Source organism: Mobula birostris, chromosome 19 (assembly GCF_030028105.1).
Source record: "Mobula birostris isolate sMobBir1 chromosome 19, sMobBir1.hap1, whole genome shotgun sequence".
NCBI classification, from domain to species: Eukaryota; Metazoa; Chordata; class Chondrichthyes; order Myliobatiformes; family Myliobatidae; genus Mobula; species Mobula birostris.
Genome location: NC_092388.1, coordinates 5,865,150 through 5,883,290, shown reverse-complemented (window position 1 = coordinate 5,883,290; position 18,141 = coordinate 5,865,150). Strand labels below are relative to the sequence as shown.

Genomic DNA, 18,141 nt, shown 5'->3' with positions numbered 1-18,141 from the left:
TTTAAAATGCAATAGGACATTGAAGTTAGTAACTGCTGGTGTATATGAGTACAAATAGTCACGTTTTGTTTTCTCTTGAAGGTAAGGATAACTTCTTATTTTCCATATTGAAACCAAGTAATTGGGTCAGAGTCTGGGCATAGATTATTCCAAAATTTCCTTCATGTTTTAATTAAACTTAGTGGCAAAAGTAATTTCTAGATATTGTTTGGACAGTTGGGATCTATTATATTTATTTTCTTTAAATGTCTAATTTTACTGGAAGGAGAATTTTACAATTATTTTTTACCAATTGCCAGTTATGAAGGGACATCATTATGTTGCAGTGCATTTGTTCTCATATCATTAAGCATTACACTGAGATAGTTAAAATGAATTTTCTATGCTGATGAAGAATGGGATATTCCTTTCTATCCAAAGTTATTTTCCTTTTGGACATCTCAATACTTGGAAATCCTGTTTTTCAAATATAACGTGTGCTGGTTTACAACTTATGCTGAACTGAATAAAAGACTTTGTTTTTCTCCTGTAGGCATACAAAGAACAAGTTCTTGAGCCAATGCTCAATGGAACTGAAAAGACACCAGCTTTGATAAATGACTATAAAGAATATCACACTGATGCCACAGTTAAATTTGTTGTAAAAATGTCTGAGGAGAAACTTGCGCAAGCAGAAGCTGCCGGTTTGCACAAAGTGTTCAAACTACAAACGACTCTCACTTGCAACTCTATGGTAGTTTTTAAAATGTATTTTAATATGTAAAATTATTAAATGTTTGTACTTAAAACAACTCCAAATAGCAATAATATTGTTCATTGGCAGGTCCTTTTTGATCACATGGGTTGCATGAAGAAATATGAAACTGTGCAAGACATCTTAAAGGAATTCTTTGATTTAAGGCTACATTATTACAGTTTGAGAAAGGAGTGGTTGTCAGGAATGTTGGGGGCAGAGTCTGCGAAATTAAACAACCAAGCTCGCTTCATTATAGAGAAAATACAAGGGAAGATTACAATTGGTAAGGATAGATGGATTAAAGTACAAAATGTACATTTCCATGTTGCTACGTTTAGTAATTAGAATTTTATGCTGCATAAAGTATGGTTGAACAATTGTAAGTTAGTACAATAAGATTGAATTATTTATTTGAATATAATTCCAGTCCATTCTATTTACCTTACAGCAGGTGAATTGAATTGACTTTATTACTTACAACCTTCATATACATGAGTAAAAATCTTTATGTTATGTCTCTGTCTAAATGTGCAATTTATAGTAATTTGTAATTAATAGTATGTACAACAGGACAGTCAATATAATATAGAAATACAATCGTATTAGTATGAATTAATCAGTCTGATGGTTTGGTGGAAGAAGCTGTCCTGGAGCCTGTTGGTTCTGGCTTTTATACTGTGGTACTATTTCCTGGATTGTAGCAGCTGGAACAGTTTGTGATTGAGGTGGCTCGGGTCCCCAATGATCCTTCAGGCCTTTTTTACACACCTGTCTTTGTAAATGTCCTGAATAGTGGGAAGTTCACATCTACAGCTGTGCTGAGCTGTCCGCACCACTCTCTGCAGAGTCCTGCGGTAAAGGGAAGTACAGTTCCCATACCAGGAAGAGATGCAGCCAGTTAGGGTGCTCTCAATTTTTATATTATTCTTAAATCACCAACTAAACTGGGCTGCCGGCGATGGTAGTGGAGGCGGATATGATAGGGTCTTTTAAGAGACTCCTGGATAGGTATATGGAGCTCAGAAAAATAGAGGGCTATGGGTGACCCTAGGTAACTTCTTTGGTAAGGACATGTTTGGCACAGCTTTATGGGCTGAAGGGCCTGTATTGTGCTGTAGGGTTTATTTGTTTCTAAATTAGTGAAAAAATGTGCCATTTTCCTCTTTCCTCTCTCTAACACTATCCATTTTTGCTGAAAAGCAGATGAGCCTAAAATTATTAAACATCAGAAATAATTAATTACTAGTTTAAACTCATGTCAACTTGTGAAACTTCTGGTTAAGCAGTTATATATTGAGGCTACTTTTTGCATAAAGTAGGCCATAGTGAATAATTATAACCTGCTAGATTTCTGATTAGTCCATTTAGTTTCTTAAAAAATTGTAGTATTCCCAGATATTATCTATTGTTTAGGAACAACTTAAGAAAGAGATTCTGAAAATATTTGGGGATTTTGTGCATTCTAAAATTTTGAATTGATTTCAGCTAGTGTCCATGGTTTAAAAGTATAACCTCCAGTCAAATGATAAATTGACTGTGCAACATGGCTTTTTGAAAATGTTAACAATTTCTTAGCAAGCTGATTATTATATCTGCCAGCAATAATTTTACTTAAAAAAAATACTGACTCTGACCCCTTTGAGTTCCAAAACAACATAGATTATATTGATTGCTGAGTGATAACTGGATCAATAACAAAAAAAAAATGTTTGGAGAGAATAGATAAATAACCATTCTTTAAGCAGTTTTCACTGGACCAGATTTTAATGCAGAACTGCTGGTATTTCTCAACCTATGTGCTAGTGAGTTTCAGGACTTCTGTGTAATTATCAAAGTTCCAAACTTAACTAGTTGAGCTAGCATGATTTCCTGATCTTACTCAGTAGCTGATTACGAATAATTATTTTTGTTCGATTGTTTTTTAGTTTTGTTTCTTTTAATCTGTTACTTATGTCAATTTTAATGCTTTTTAAATACTTGCAATTTTATCCAATATCATTTGCCAAGTTTTCAGAGAGGAGTGGTAGGAATACAGTATACAGTGCCTAAAAAAAGTATTCACCCCGCTTGGAAGTTTAGGTCTTTATTGTTTTAGAACATTGAATCACAGTGGATTTAATTCTGCTTTTTTGACTCTGATCAACAGAAAAAGACTCTTACATGTCAAAGTGAAAACAAATTTCCACACAGTGATTTAAATTAATACAAATATAAAACACAAAATAATTGATTGAATAACTATCCACCGTCTTTAATACGACACACCATATCATCACTGGTGCAGCGAATTAGGTTTAGAAGTTAAATAATGGAGATCTGTTTTTGAAGACCTGTGTACAGTCAAGGTGTTCCAGCTGTTTGTGGTAAAAATACACCTATATCTGTAAGGTCCAACTGCTGGTGAGTCAGTATCCTGGCAAGAACTACGCCATGAAGACAACAGAACACTACAAAGGACTCTGTGAAAATGTTATTGAAAAGCACAAGTCAGTAGATGGATACAAGAAAATTTCCAAGTCACTGAATATCCCATGGCGTACAGTTAAGTCAATCATCAAGAAATTGAAAGAATACGGCACAGCAGTAAATATGCCTATAGCAGGCTGTCCTCAAAAACTCCGTGCAAGAAGGGGGTTAGTTGGGGAGGGCACCAAGGGACCCATGATAACTCTGGAGGAGTTACAAGCTTCAGTAGCTGAGATGGGAGAGATTGCACATACAACAACTGTTGCCTGGGTGCCTCACTAGTTGCAGCTTTATGGGAGAGTAGCAAAGAGAAAACCACTGTTGAAGAAAACTCTCATGAAGTCTTAGCTAGAATTTGCTGGAAGGCATGTGGGAGATTCTGAAGTCAGCTGGAAGAAGATCTGATGAAACCAAAATTGAGCTTTCTGGCCATCAGACTAAATGCTACGTTTTGTGTAAGCCAAACACCGCACATCATCAAAAACACACCATCCCTACCAAGAAGCATGTGGTGGCTGCATCATGCTATGGGGATGCTTCATTGCAGCAGACCCTGAAAGGCTTGTGAAGGTAGAGAGTAAAATGAATTCAGCAAAATACAGGGAAATCCTGGAGGAAAACCTGATTACAATCTGCACGAGAATTGCGACTTGGGAGAAGACTTGTTTTCCATCACAACAATGACCCCAAGCATAAAGCCAAAGCTGCACAGAAATGCCTTAAAACCAACAAAGTTAATGCCCTGGAGTGGCTAAGTCGGAGTTCAGACCTCAATCCAGTTTAGAATTTCTGGCTGAATATGAAAAGGGGTGTTCACTCACAATCCCCATGCAATCTGACATGAGCAGTTTTGTAAAGAGGAATGGGGAAAAATTGCAGTGTGCGGATGTGCAAAGCTGATTGAGACCTATCCACACAGACTCAAGGCTGTCATTGCTGCCCAAGGTGCATTTGCTAAATAGTGACTTGAAGGGGGAGAGTAATTAGGTAATCAGTTATTTTGTATTTAATAAATTTAGACCAATTTGTGGAAATTCATTTTCACTTTGAAATGAAAGAGCCTTTTTCTGTTTATCAGTGTCAAAAAAGCCAAATTAAATCCACTGTTATTCAATGTTGTAAAACAATAAAACATAAGAACTTACAAGGGATGTAAATACTTTTTGTAGGCATTGTATAATAGGAATATTTCAGATTTTTGTATTTGTAAAGGACTAATCTGCTTAATATCTTGAAAAATATTTACTTTTCATTTGTACAAAAACTTTGCTTCCAAATCTTGCTACAGTATGTTAAAAGGCATTATTACAACAATTAATTTGCTGATAACATTATATATGCTGTATATAATGGATAAATTTGTGCTCAAAATTTGAAATAAAGACAAATTGTAGGAAGTAGTCAGCATCCATGAAGATAGTAACAAAATTAATATTTCTGGCCAAAAATCTTTCCTGAGAACTGAATAGTTTAAGAAAAAATAGATTAAACATACAGAGAAGAGGCAGAAAATAAAGGGGGTGGGGAAGGTTGAACCTAAGAGAGATTAATGACAAAGTAGGTATAGTATAATGTACTAAAAGTCTCAATATAAATATCTAATCAAAGGAATGGAGGGCAAAATCTGAAAATTCTGATCTTGCTAAAATAGTTGAACTCTGTGAGTCCAGACGACTGCAAAGTGCCAAGTTTTAAGATGTGCTTTTCCTTTATGAAGCCAGAGAGTGGTAGTAGATGGTTGCCATCTGTACTGGAGGCCTGTGAGTAGTGGTGTGCCGCAGGGATTGATGCTGGGTCTGTGGTTTGTTATCTGTATCAATGACCTGGATGATAATGTGATAAACTGGATCAGCAGATTTGTGGATGACACCATGATTGGGGGTATAGTGGACAGTAAGGAAGACTATCGAAGTTTGCAGCAGGATTTAGACAAGCTTGAAAAATGGACAAAACATGGCAGTTGGATTTTAATGCAGACAAAGTGTGAGGTATTGCACTTTGGGAGGACAAACCAGGGTAGGACTTGCACGGTGAGTGGTAGAGTACTGAGGAGCATGGTGGAACAGAGAGATCTGGGAATATAGATACGTCATTCCTGGAAAGTGGCATCACAGGTTTGTGAAGAAAGCTTGTGGCACATTGTCCTTCATAAATCAAAGTATTCAGTACAAGAGTCAGGATGTTATGTTGAAGTTGTATAACGTGTTGGTGAGGCATAATTTGGAATATGGTGTCCAGTTTTGGTCACCTACCTACAGGAAAGATGTCAATAAGACTGAAAGAGTACAGACAAAATTTATAAGGATGTTGCCAGGACTTGAGGACCTGAGTTGTAAGGAAAGGTTGAATAGGTTAGGACTTCATTCCCTGGAGTGTAGAAGAATAAGGGGAGATTTGATAAAGGTATAGATAGAGTAAATGCAATAGGCTTTTTCCACTGAGGTTGGGTGAGGCTAGAAGTAAAGGTCATGGGTTAAGGGTGAAAGGTGAACTGTTTAAGGGGAACATAAGGGAAACTGCTTCACTCAGAGGGTGGTGGGTGTGAGAAACTAGTTGCCAGCAGAAGTGGTGATGCAGGTTTGATTTCAACATTTAAGAGAAATTTTGATAGGTACAAGAATGGGAGGGGTATGGATGGCTATGGTCCGGGTGCAGCTCAGTAGGACTAAGCAAGTTAATAGTTCGCGATGGACTAGATGGGCTGTAGGGTCTGTTTTTGTGCTGTAGTGCCCTATAATGAGTCAAGGGTGGAAGTCAAAGCAGGAGTGGAAAGAAATGGAGTGATCATTCATGTTCTATGAAGGATTCTGTAAAAAAAAATTATGCTTATCATGCTATTGAGACCAGATTGAGAGCAGTAAATATTATATACTAATTGTGAATGAAGTACACGAAAATCTCTGCTTCCTGTGGATTATAATACATAGGAGCAGAATTAGGCTATTTAATCTTGGCTGATTTATTATCCCTGTGGACTCCATTCTCTTGTCTTCTCCCCATATCCTTTGACCCCTTACTAATCAAGAACCCATCAACCTCTGCTTTAAATGTACCCAGTGATTTAGCCTCTACAGCTGTCTGTGGCAGTGAATTCCACAGATTCACCACACTCCGGCTAAAGAAATTCCTCCTCACCTCTATTCTAAAGGGACCCCTGTATGATGATATGGAAGGAGATAAAGAGCAATAATTTACTTTCTGTGACTGCACAGAAAAGTACCTACAAGTAGGGAATTGGACACTGGAGTTGGAAGTGTGAAATTTATTTGTGCTGCTTGCAAATTTTTTTAATGTTTAATTCAAAATAATTCCTCTTCAGAGAATAAATCAAAGAAGGACCTTTACCAAATGCTCATTCAGCGGGGCTATGAATCTGACCCAGTTAAAGCCTGGAAAGATGCACAAGAGAAGGTAAAATATAACTACCAAGCAACCTTCAAGGCTACGTTAACTGTTATATTAAATCACATGTAAATCATAACTTGCATGCTTGAACTTCGAGAGAGATTCTAAATTTTAAGAATAGGGTGGCACAGTGGCATAGCAGTTCATATAATACTATTACAGCACTAGTTATCTGGGTTTAATTCTTGCCACTGTCCGTAAGGAGTTGGTATGTTCTCCCTGTGACTGAGTGGGTTTCCTCCCAAATTTCAAAGACGTATGAGTTAGTAAGTTAAACTTGTCAAATGGGTGCGGGATGTGTGGAAAAAGGACAAAGATGGGAGATTAGATGTAATGTGCAGGGGAAGACAGGAGATGAGGGGTTACCTGAAATTGTAAAATACAGTATTCATAGCATTGGGTTATAGATTCCCCATATAGGATATAATGGTTCCTTTAGCTTGCCTTGAGCTCACCCTGGCAGTTAAAAAGGCCAAGGGGGACAGGCCAGTATAGGAATAGGAGGGGATTTGAAATCACAAGCCACTAGGAGCTTGCGTTGACCCTTGTGGACAGAGCACAGGTGAATGAGGAAGGTGAGAGTTTTTTTTCTAATGATCACTTCAGTTTAGAATTGATATGTAAATGTTTCTACTTTTTTCACAGCTTTACATCAATATTAATAGCTCTAAATGTCTTAGAAGGTCAAAGATATTTATTTCTATTTCTTGACAAAGTTCTGACATCAGCTTTGTCTTATTTCAGAAATAGTCTCTGGTCTGTGCTGCCTTACTGTACTTCCAAGATTTAGAATCCCAGTAAAATTTTAAGTACATATCCATAAGCTGCTAAATACAGCTTTAGGAAATTATGAGCTATGAGCCAGATACAGGAGGAGTTTCCCCCATTGTTTAAATGATGTTCCAGTACTGTTACTTTTTTTCTTCCTTTTCCATTCTCATAAATCTATTGTTTATTCCATAATTTATAAATTTCCTTCATTAAAAATGGATTTCACAGATTGCTTGGATGCCAAATTTTCCTTTTTACCATCTTAAAAGATCAGAAACTAAAACCAGAAACAAATGTGATAGAAAATGCTGTTCAATGCTCTACAACACAATGAAGTTCTAGACTCAAACTTTCTATGTGGTGGCTAGCTTGTTCCACTAGGAATGGATCTGGAATAAATTTGTTTAACCTTGGTTCTCTGCAATTGCATTTTAGGTAATGAATATGAAAGCTAGACATTTTATATTCCAGATTCAAGTTCATATTTTAATTAGTGTTCTGATTCCATAAACTATATTAATTTCTACCTTAAAATTTGTATGGGCATTCTTTATATTGAATTTTGGTTTCCTTCCTCAGTTCCTTTATTTCTGTTTTACAGACAGCAGCAGAAGAGGATTTATTGGAACCGGACGATGGAACTTCAAGTGTTTCCGGTGCTGGTTCTGGGCCAGACTTCAACTACATCTTGAACATGCCTCTTTGGTGCCTTACAAAGGAAAAAGTTGACGAACTGCTGAAAAACAGGGATTCAAAAGTAATGTGCAGGTTCCATCTATCTTCATGGTTGCAATTCTTTTTCCCTGAATGCTGTTTCAAACAGTATTTTATTTATTATAGGGAAAGGAACTTGATGACCTCAAAAGAAAGAGTGCTCCTGATCTTTGGAAGGATGACCTTGCTACTTTTATTGAGGAACTTGATGTGAGTTTGACAAAACTTTCCTACCTGTGAGCTCCATATCTTCAGGATGTTTATAATGTTTTGATTTTTAAAATAACTATTTATAAATGCTGAAAGTAATTGCTGTCTGAATGTATAAAAAGGTAAATTGTAGTAGTCATCAATATTATGACAAATACTTTGTCCCCAATCCAGAAGTAATGGGGTAAATCTTTCTTGCCAGATTCAGCAGTTCCACTGGAACAATCAGTGTTTGACTATAAGTCATGATCATCCCAATTCAAGTGTGTACATGGACATCTGAGACTTTGTGACAGATGGTGTTGAATTCGTTACCATGCGCCATTGCTGGGTTTCTTGTCAACTTGAGTCCTGTTAGCTTTCTTCAACATTGTGCTGTGAAATCTGCATTCAAATCCACACACCAGGTCAACTTGACATAGGATCTGATACACCAAAATCAAAAACACAAGAGATTCTGCAGTTGTTGGAAATTTTGAACAACACACACAAAATGCTGGAGGAACTCAGGCAGCATCTATGAATTTATTCCCCTCATAGAAGCTACCTGACTTGCTGATTTCATCCACCATTTGTGCATGTTAGCCCAAAATCAAAGTGAAGTTTATCATGTGTAATATCATCTTGCAGCACCATCACAGGCACGTAGCATCATATAAGGTGCATTCACAAGAAAAAAGCATAAATTATACACATTTTTTACAAGAAAGAATACAATTAGAACAAAAAAGTCAATTTTAATGCAAAGGTGTCAAAGTGATCATTAGCATTACTAAACTGTAGTGAATTGGGTTTTGTGGTTGATGAAACATCAATTAATTTATATATATTTCAGTATGTTTTCTGCATTGTTAGCTTCGATAACTTAGATGTTTCAATGTCTGGCATTTGCCAGAGGAATGACTGACAGGCAGGAGGCAGCGACTGGGAATAAAGTTGGTTGCCAGTGGTGTTCCTCAGGACTCAGTATTGGGATTGCTACTTCTCACATTGATTTGTATAATGGAATTGATAGCTTTGTGGCAAAGTTTGCAGTTGATGCGAAGATAGGTGGAGGAGTAGGTAGTGCTGAGGAAGCAATGCGATTGCAGTAGGACTTGGACAAATTGGAAGAATGGGCAAAAAAAGTGGCAGTTGGAATACAGTTTTGGAAAATCTACGATAATGGATTTTGGTAAAAGGAACAATAGTGCGGACTTTTATCTAAATGGGGAGAAGGTTCAAACATCAAAGGTGCAGAGGGACTTAGGAGTCCTCGTGCAAGACTCCCAGTTTAATTTACAGGTTGAGTCTGTGATATAGAAGGCAAATGCAATGTTGGCATTTATTTCAAGGGGAGTAGAATATTAAAGCAAGGTGATAATACTGAGTCTTTATAAGACACTAGTCAGGCTGCACTTGGAGTATTATCAACAGTTTTGGACCCCATATCTCAGAAGGGATGTGCTGTCATTGAGAGAGTCCAGATGAGGTTCACGAGGATAATAACAGGAATGATGGTTTTAATATATGAGGAGCGTTTGGCAGCTTTGGGCCTGTACTCACTGGAATTTAGAAGAATGCGGGGGATCTCATTGAAACCTACCGAATGTTGAAAGGACTAGATAAGGTGGATGTGGAGAGGATGTTTCCTATGGTGGTGGTATCCAGAACAAGAGGGCACAGTCTCAAAATTGAGGGTGACCTTTTGGAACAGAGGTTAGGAGGAATTTTTTTAGCCGGAGAGTAGAGAATCAGTGGAATGCTCTGCCACAGACTGCGGTGGAAGCCAAGCCCGTGGGTATATTTAAGGTGGATGTTGATAGTTTCTTGATCGGTCGAGGCATCAAAGGATATGGTGAGAAGGCAAATATATGGGGTTGAGTAGGATCTGAGAACAGCCATGATGGAATGGCGGAGCAGACTTGATGGGCTGAATGGTCTAATTCTGCTGTGTCTTATGGTCTTTATACTTGTTGAGTAACAATGAAAATATAAAAGCCCGAAAGCATATGTCACCAGGCTCAAGGACAGCTTTTTGTCCCACTGTTATCGGGCTACTTAACGGACCTCTGATATGATACTCTTAACATCACAGTCTACACTTACAGTCTTGCACATTATTGTTTATCTGCATTGCAGTTTTTTGGTAGCTTTTATGCTTCAATCTGCATTGTTATTGTTTTATCATATTCTATCTTCATGCATTGTGTAATGATTTGACCTGTATAAATAGTATATGACAAGCTTTTCACTGTATCTTAGCACGTGTGACAATAATAAATTAATACCAATACCAAACCTTTAGATGTGACCGTTGAAACAAACCTATTTCTCCATTTTACTGCAGCGTGTGGAAGCTCAAGAGAGAGACGATGCTCTATCAGGAACTATTAGCAAGGCAGTCAAGGGAAAAGTTGGCAAACCAAAATTCAAAAAGATGCAGCTTGATGAGACTCTGCCCTCAGTCCATGGCAGGAGAATTGAACCTGTCATCACACTTGCAGTAAGAGCAGATGGAACAAAAAAATTATTGAAGAAGAAAGGAAAGGCAAGTTTAAAATTACTTTTAAGGTACATTTGGGATATATTGTAATGCTTTTGTTTCACATAATTACCCTTCTGTATTTCATTAAATGGTTGCATTGTTATTATTACTACTGAAATTAAGATTACATTGATGTTGGGTTTAGTAAAGTAAAAACAAAATAAGTTGCCTTATTAATCTGCTTTGCTCCTTGGTGTTTGCAAGAATGGATACAATGTGCCTGAAAGCATTGAAGGATGGAGGGAGGTATTTATTTACTTAGTAGTAACAGCGTGGAACAGGCCCTTCCGGCCTAACAAGCCTGATCCTGATCATGGTCCTGCATTCTACCAATTTAATAGTAGCCTAATCACAGGACAATTTACAATGACCAATTAATCTACTAACAGTTACGTCATTGGAATGTGGGAGGAAACTGGAGCACTTGGAGGAAACCCATGCATTCACAGGGCAGAATATACAAACTTCTTACAGATGACGTCAGAATTGAACTCCAGACTCTGATGCCCCAAGCTGTAATACTATCGAGCTAACCACCAGGTGACCCTGGTGCCCTAGGTTACTTGCTTTGTATCTATCTGATCAAATTCTCAGCCTTAAATATTTATTCTAGTTTTATCTAACAAGTGTAACAGAAATGCCTCAACGAATGCTAATAGCAAAATACAAATTTTACTGAGCGTTGAACTTTTTCCCTTATCCCTTGGTTGCTTTAGATTGATGATCACTTACTGGAAAAGTTTTTACCCGTATTTACTCTTTATTTTAAAATTCTTCCCAAACTCAGTGTCTTTAATCTGTTTTGCCATAGAATTGCTACCTTGCAGCATCCCTTACAGCTTTAACTTTGCAAAAGCATGGCTTGTGCTGGAGGTTCCTGATTGCAGTAATGAGAAGCTTTAGAAGCTTTATAGCCAAAAAAGCAAGCTATACAGTGCCTTGTAAAAGTATTCAGCCCCCAACCCTTTGTTCACATAATTGAGTATAACAACCAGAGATTTTGATTAGTTTAACTGAGAATTTTTATTTGTGAATCACGTTACTTTTTTTTACACTTGAACCTAAAAAGCAGGGAAAATTGTAAAGCAAGAAAAATTAAAAACTCAAAAACTGAAATGTCAGCAGTTCAAAAGTATTCACTCCTCCCCCCCCCCCCCCGCTCAGCACTTAGTTGAACCACCTCTCACAGCTGTTATTGCCAGTAATAATTTTGAATAAGTCTCTTAGCTTTGCACAACGTGCTGGAGCAAGGTTTGCCCATTTCTCCTTGCAAAATTACTCAAGATGTACTAGGTTAGTTAGGGAGCAATGGTGGACAGCAATCTCGAGGTCTTGCCAGAGATGTTTGATTGGATTTAAGTTCTGGATTGACTGGGCCACTCAAAGACATCAATTTTCTTCATTTGAATCCACTCTATGATTGCTCTAGCAATGTGCTGAAAGATGAACTTCCCAGTTTAAGGTTTCTGGTAGAGGCTTATCCAGGATCTCAAATTACTTAGCAGTATTCAACTTCCCATCAGACCCAACCTGATTCACAGTCCCTGCTGCTGGAAAAGTATTCCCATAACATAATGGTACCTCCACCATACTTTACAGTAGCCAATGCGCAGTATGAGATTTACGCCACACTTACCATTTAGTGTTGAGGCCAAAAAGTTCCGCTTCAATTTCATCTGACCATAAGACCACCTTCTACATCTTTACAGTATCTTCTAAGTGGGGCTTTACAAAATCTTTACGGCCAAGGATATGTTTTATTTTAGCCAGGGCTTCTTCCTTGCCACTCTTGCATAAGTACCTCTTTTGTGCATTTTCCTGACTTGTCTTGAATGCTCTTTTGTCTTCATTTTGCTTTGGTCTGTTGAAAATCTACCACACTATTGGAACTTACAGAGAGAGGGGGTATTTATTCTTATGAATTTGTTGAAAACAGGTGATCTTCCAAATTTCTACAACAACAAATTGGGTGAGTTGGTAAGTAATGCATATATTGCATCTGAGGATAGTTAGTGTAGTAATTACAAAGGGGATGAATGTTTTTCAGCCTCACAATTTTGGTTTCTATTTTTTAGTATATTAGGTTTTGACCTTTTCCATTTGTTTTGATATGATGCACAATGTTTTATAGATTAGCTCAAAAAAAACCTAATTCTATATATTTTAAATTTAGAAAATGAGACAGTAAAAATGTGAAAGTAGTTGTTGGGGTTGAAGCAACACACACAAAATGCTGGAGAAACTCAGCAACAATGGAAAAGAGTAAACATTTGATGTTTTGGGCCGAGGCCCTTCATTGGGACAGCTGGGATTGAATACTTTTTCAAGGCATGACTGGACCTTCTCTATGCTGAACCCATAAAACTTGCACAGGGTTTCTATTATATATTTTTCTATATGCATGTAGATATTCACACAGTTGTACTTTCAAGCTATGAGAGAGCTTTATTCTATTCATTTACAGTAATTTTTCTTTCCTTTGGTCCTTGTTAAATTTATCCACAACAAATCGGAAGTACTCACATCCTATCCCTGTTTTAAAATTAAGTATTCAATGAAACTTTACTTTTTGCAAACTACCTACCTTAGTATCATTACTAAATTCCAAGTGATCATTGATGATGCCCCATTTCTAGCTTCCTACAATGCTGATCACGGGCCCAAATCCTTTCAATAATATCTTTACGTTTACCAAACATAATTTACCTTTAAAATATTCACTTTACTTGACAAACACATCAATTTTTATTCCTTTTTAGAGTGTTTCAAAGAATTTGTATCTCCTTATTTATTTCACTACAGAAATTTTTTATTACTGGGCTGTTATTGTTCATATTTTAATTTTCAGGGTGATGCAGATGGAATAAAGCTGGAATTTGATGAAGAGGTTGGGGCAGCAATAGGGGAAGGAAATGGAGAAGCATTGGACACAAGTGAGGCAAAAGTTAAAGCTCCACGCCTGAAGAAAGAGAAGAAGGAACCTGGTGTGTTTACACAAATTAGGATGTGCTCCACTTTATCCGGTAGACCAACGATATTAAACAGAATGAGAAACAAGCGGTGCCCACTAACTTGTTCAAACAAAAGCAACATTTACTTAAATGTAACTTCTAATAGTAAAGCAAAGCCTATTCTTAGACTCTGTCAAAACAATTTAAAATTAAATGTAATGTTGAATGTGATAATAAAATTAATGAAAGTCTGAAAATGTACTTCTGTCAAAGTTTTATCCTAATTTAAAATGGAGCTACCTTTCTAAAAAAAAATGTAACTGCTATATTAGTGAATACTTGCAGGTTTGTACAGATATGATCTACAATATAACTCTTTGACTTTTTCTTTATTAAAGGACTGCTGTCTCCACCTGATCAATTCTGTCCTTCAAACGATATAAGCTTTAAACGTATAATTTCCAGGAAGAATGTCAATAGCATCCTTTTCTTAACTTTAAACTAACAGTCAGCCTAAACCTATGTAAATCAAAAGATGCTACAAATTAATGCTATGCACGGTAGCTAAGTTAGCTTATGGTCACTGAATAAATTAGAACACAGGAACAGCCACTTCAGCCCACCAAGTAGGCACCAAATATCGAGTACCCATTAATGCTAATCCCATTTTGTTATCCTCCCTACATTCCCATCAACCCTCCCTGATTCCACCCATCACCTACACACTGCAGGCAATTTAGAGTGGCCAATTAATCTGCCGCCTTTAGAATGTGAGATGAAATCAGAGCACCCAGAGGGAATCCACGCACTCCTGGGGAGAATGGTGCAGAGTTCACAGAAGCACCAGAGGCAGGATTGAACCAGATTGCCGGAGGTGTGCGGCAGCAAATCCATCACCTGTGGTGTGGCTTTTGATAACGGAATGGAAATTGTCAATAAGATAACGTATTTTGTATGTCAAGATTAATACATGTAACAAAGTGACAAATGAGAAAGTGACACATGACAAACAGAAATCCCTTATGGTATGAATTTCTGTTTTTGATTATCAGGTGCCCGAGCAAGGAAAGCGTCTCAGACTCCCAAATCTCAAGTGAAAAAGGGAAAGAAAAAGAACCCCTGGTCTGATTCAGAATCTAAGTCAGATGATGACCTTGAAGAACCTGATTTGACGTATATTCCAAGAGAGATTACGCCTCGTAGAGCTGCAGGTGACTAACGTGAATAACCTCTTAACAGCTGGACCTTAATCTAATAATACAGGTTTCTCCACCTTTTTATGTAACATGCTTGCTATTGACCACTTATCTTTTGAAGTCAAAGAAACTGAAAGCAGCTCAATCATCAGTGAATAATCACACTTCTGATCTTGCAATGAAGGGAAGGTCATTGATAAATTATCTATAGATGCTTGTGCCTAGGATAATTTCTTTGAGGAATCCTGCAATGTTGTCTTCTGGCACAAGTATCCTCCATCCTGTTTCACCTAAAGAACAGTTATTCATTGTTTCCAGTTAGCTTAAATTTTACTTACACTTCTTGGCCTGAAGTTGGGGACAGTCAGTTAACTGTTCAATAAAGATCACCATCATTCTTTTAAACTCCAAGGAATATAGATCAAATTTCTTTCACCATCAGTGATCAGACAGTTTTTTTAGAGAAGGAATTAGCAATGTAGATTAGCTCTTTAGGTCTGCCTCCAATACCAATATATCTTTTAAGTAATGGTATGATTTATTAAGCTTTGAATAAATACTACAGGTATGGTCTCACCTGTACCCTATTTCTTAACAGTCTTACAAAAAGGAAGTTAGAGTGGAGAGATCTAAAACAAATATTAAGAGTACAGAGAAAATTTACAGGATGTTGCCAGAACTTGAGGACCTGAGTTACTAGGAAAGGTTGAATAGTCTAAAACATTCCCTAGAGAATGAGGGGAGATTCGATGGAAGGATATAAAATTGAGGGATATTGATAGGGTAAATACAAGCAGGCTTTTTCTACTGAAGTTGGGTGAGACTGGAATGAGAAGTCTTAGGTTTGGGGTGAAAGACAAAATATTGGGAAAACTTCTTCACTCAGATGGTGGTGCCACTGTGGAACAAGCAGGGGTTGATAGATTCTTGATTGGTCAGGATATGAAGGGATATGAGGAGAAGGCAGGAGATACAGGGACTGAGAGGAAAATTGGATCAGCCATGATGAAGTGGTGGAGCAGACTTGATGGGCCATATGGCCTAATCCTGCTCCCATGCAGTGCCTATTTAAAAAAAAGTGTTCACCCCCCCCCTGCAGAAGTTTTCATGTTTACAACATTGAATCACAGTGGATTTAATTTTGCTTTTTTGACACTGATCAATAGAAAAATACTCACAATGCGCTGGAGGAACTCAGCAGGTCAGTCAGCATCAGTTTATGAACATAGAATTCTCCAATTCCGGTAATTCCCTCCCCCTCCCTTCCTCTATCCCTATTTCACGTCACCTCCCTCATAGTTCCGTCTCCTTCTACTATTGTTCTCCTGCCAATCACCTCCCTGCTTCCCCTCCCCACCCCTTTGTCTTTCAAATTACTGTTTTTTTTCAACTACCAGCATTCTTCAAACCCTCCCCAAAGTTCTTCCTTCAGTCCTGATGAAGGGTTTCGGCCCGAAACGTCGACTAGTCTTTTCAACTGATGCTGACTGACCTGCTGAGTTCCTCCAGCGCATTGTGAGTGTTCCTTTGACAACAGCATCTGCAGATTATTTTGTGAATAGAAAAATACTTTCATGTCAAAATGAAAACAGATCTCTACAAAGTGAACTAAATTACGAATATAAAACACAAAATAATTGATTGCATAAGCATTCATCCCCCACCCCCCCCGCCTTTAATATGACACACCAAATCATCACTGGTGCAGCCAATTGGTTTTAGAAGTCACATAATTAGTTAAATAGAGACCTGTGTGCAGTCAAGGTGTTTCAACTGAATGTAGTAAAAATACATCTGTACCTAGAAGGTCCAACTGCTGGTGAGACAGTATCCTGGCAAAGACTACACCATGAAGACAAAAGAATATGGCAAATCTGCCTAGAGCAGGCCTTCCTTAAAAATTAAATGACCATGCAAGAAGGGGACTAGTGAGGGAGGCTACCAACTCTGGGGGAGGTACAAGCTTCAGTGGCTGAGATGGGAGAGACTGCATACAGCAATTGTTGCCTGGGTGCTTCACCATTCACAACTTTATGGGAAAGTGGCAAAGAGAAAGCCACTGTTGAAATCAACTCACATGAAATCTTGGCTATTTTGCTAGAATGCATGTGGAGACTTAAGTCAGCTGGGAGAAGGTTCTATGGTCTGCTGAAACCAAAATTGAGCTTTTTGGCCATCAGACTAATTGCTATTTTTGGCGTAAGCCAACATCGCATATGATCAAAAATCATACATCATCCTGTGAAGCATGGTGGTGGCTGCATCATGCAGTGGGGATGCTTTACTGCAGCAGGTCCTGGAAAGCTTGTGAAGGTAGAGGGTAAAATGAATGCAGCAAAATATAGGGAAATCCTGGTTGAGAATCTGATGCAGTCTGCAAGAGAACTATGACTTGGGAGATTTGTTTTCCAGCAAGACACTGACCCCAAGTATAAAGCCAAAGCTACACAGGAATGGCTTAAAATCAACAAAGTTAATGTCCTGGGGTGGCCAGGTCAGACCTCAATCCAATTGAAAATTTGTGGCTGGACTTGAAAAGGGCTGTTCACTCATGATCCCAATGCAATCTGACAGAGCTTGAGCAGTTTTGTAAAGAAGAATAGGGAAAAATTGCAGTGTCCAGATGTGCAAAGCTGATAGAGACCTATCCATACAGACTTGAGTTTCTAACTGCTGCCAAAGGTGCTTCTATTAAATATTGACTTGAAGGGAGTGAGTAATTATGCAATCAATTATTATGTGTTTAATAATAATTGTAATAAATTTAGGCAAATTTGTAGAAATTTGTTTTCACTTTGACACAAGAGTCTCTGATGTTGATCAGTGTCAAAAAAGCCAAATTATATCCATTGTGATTCAATGTTGTAAAATATTCCAAGGGAAATACTTTTTATATGCACTGTATCTTATGGTCTAAGCTGCCAGCGGAAGTGGTGATACGGATTTGATTGCAACATTTAAGAGAAATTGGGATAAATATATGGATGGGGAGGGTATGGGGGGCTGTGTTCCAGGTACAGATTGATGGGACTAGGCAGAATAACAAACCAGGACAGACTAGATAGGCTGAAGAGCATGTTTCTGTGCTGTAGTGACTTTGACTAATTTGAGTATAAAATAAACTATGTTTTAAAATACACCATTTGAAAAGGTTGTCAGTTTAAT

General features: G+C 37.7%; 1 protein-coding gene across 2 annotated transcripts in view; it reads left to right on the top strand.

The window, feature by feature from the left end:
• top2b (DNA topoisomerase II beta) overlaps positions 1-18,141 on the top strand; it is a 95,790-nt gene that overhangs the window by 63,736 nt on the left and 13,913 nt on the right. For both annotated transcript variants that reach the window (XM_072283161.1, XM_072283160.1), the window contains exons 23-30: positions 533-733; positions 824-1,019; positions 6,522-6,613; positions 7,980-8,135; positions 8,219-8,302; positions 10,632-10,832; positions 13,678-13,813; positions 14,833-14,991. In XM_072283161.1, the coding sequence (XP_072139262.1) occupies positions 533-733; positions 824-1,019; positions 6,522-6,613; positions 7,980-8,135; positions 8,219-8,302; positions 10,632-10,832; positions 13,678-13,813; positions 14,833-14,991 (1,225 nt within the window). The remainder of the gene's footprint in view (positions 1-532; positions 734-823; positions 1,020-6,521; positions 6,614-7,979; positions 8,136-8,218; positions 8,303-10,631; positions 10,833-13,677; positions 13,814-14,832; positions 14,992-18,141) is intronic.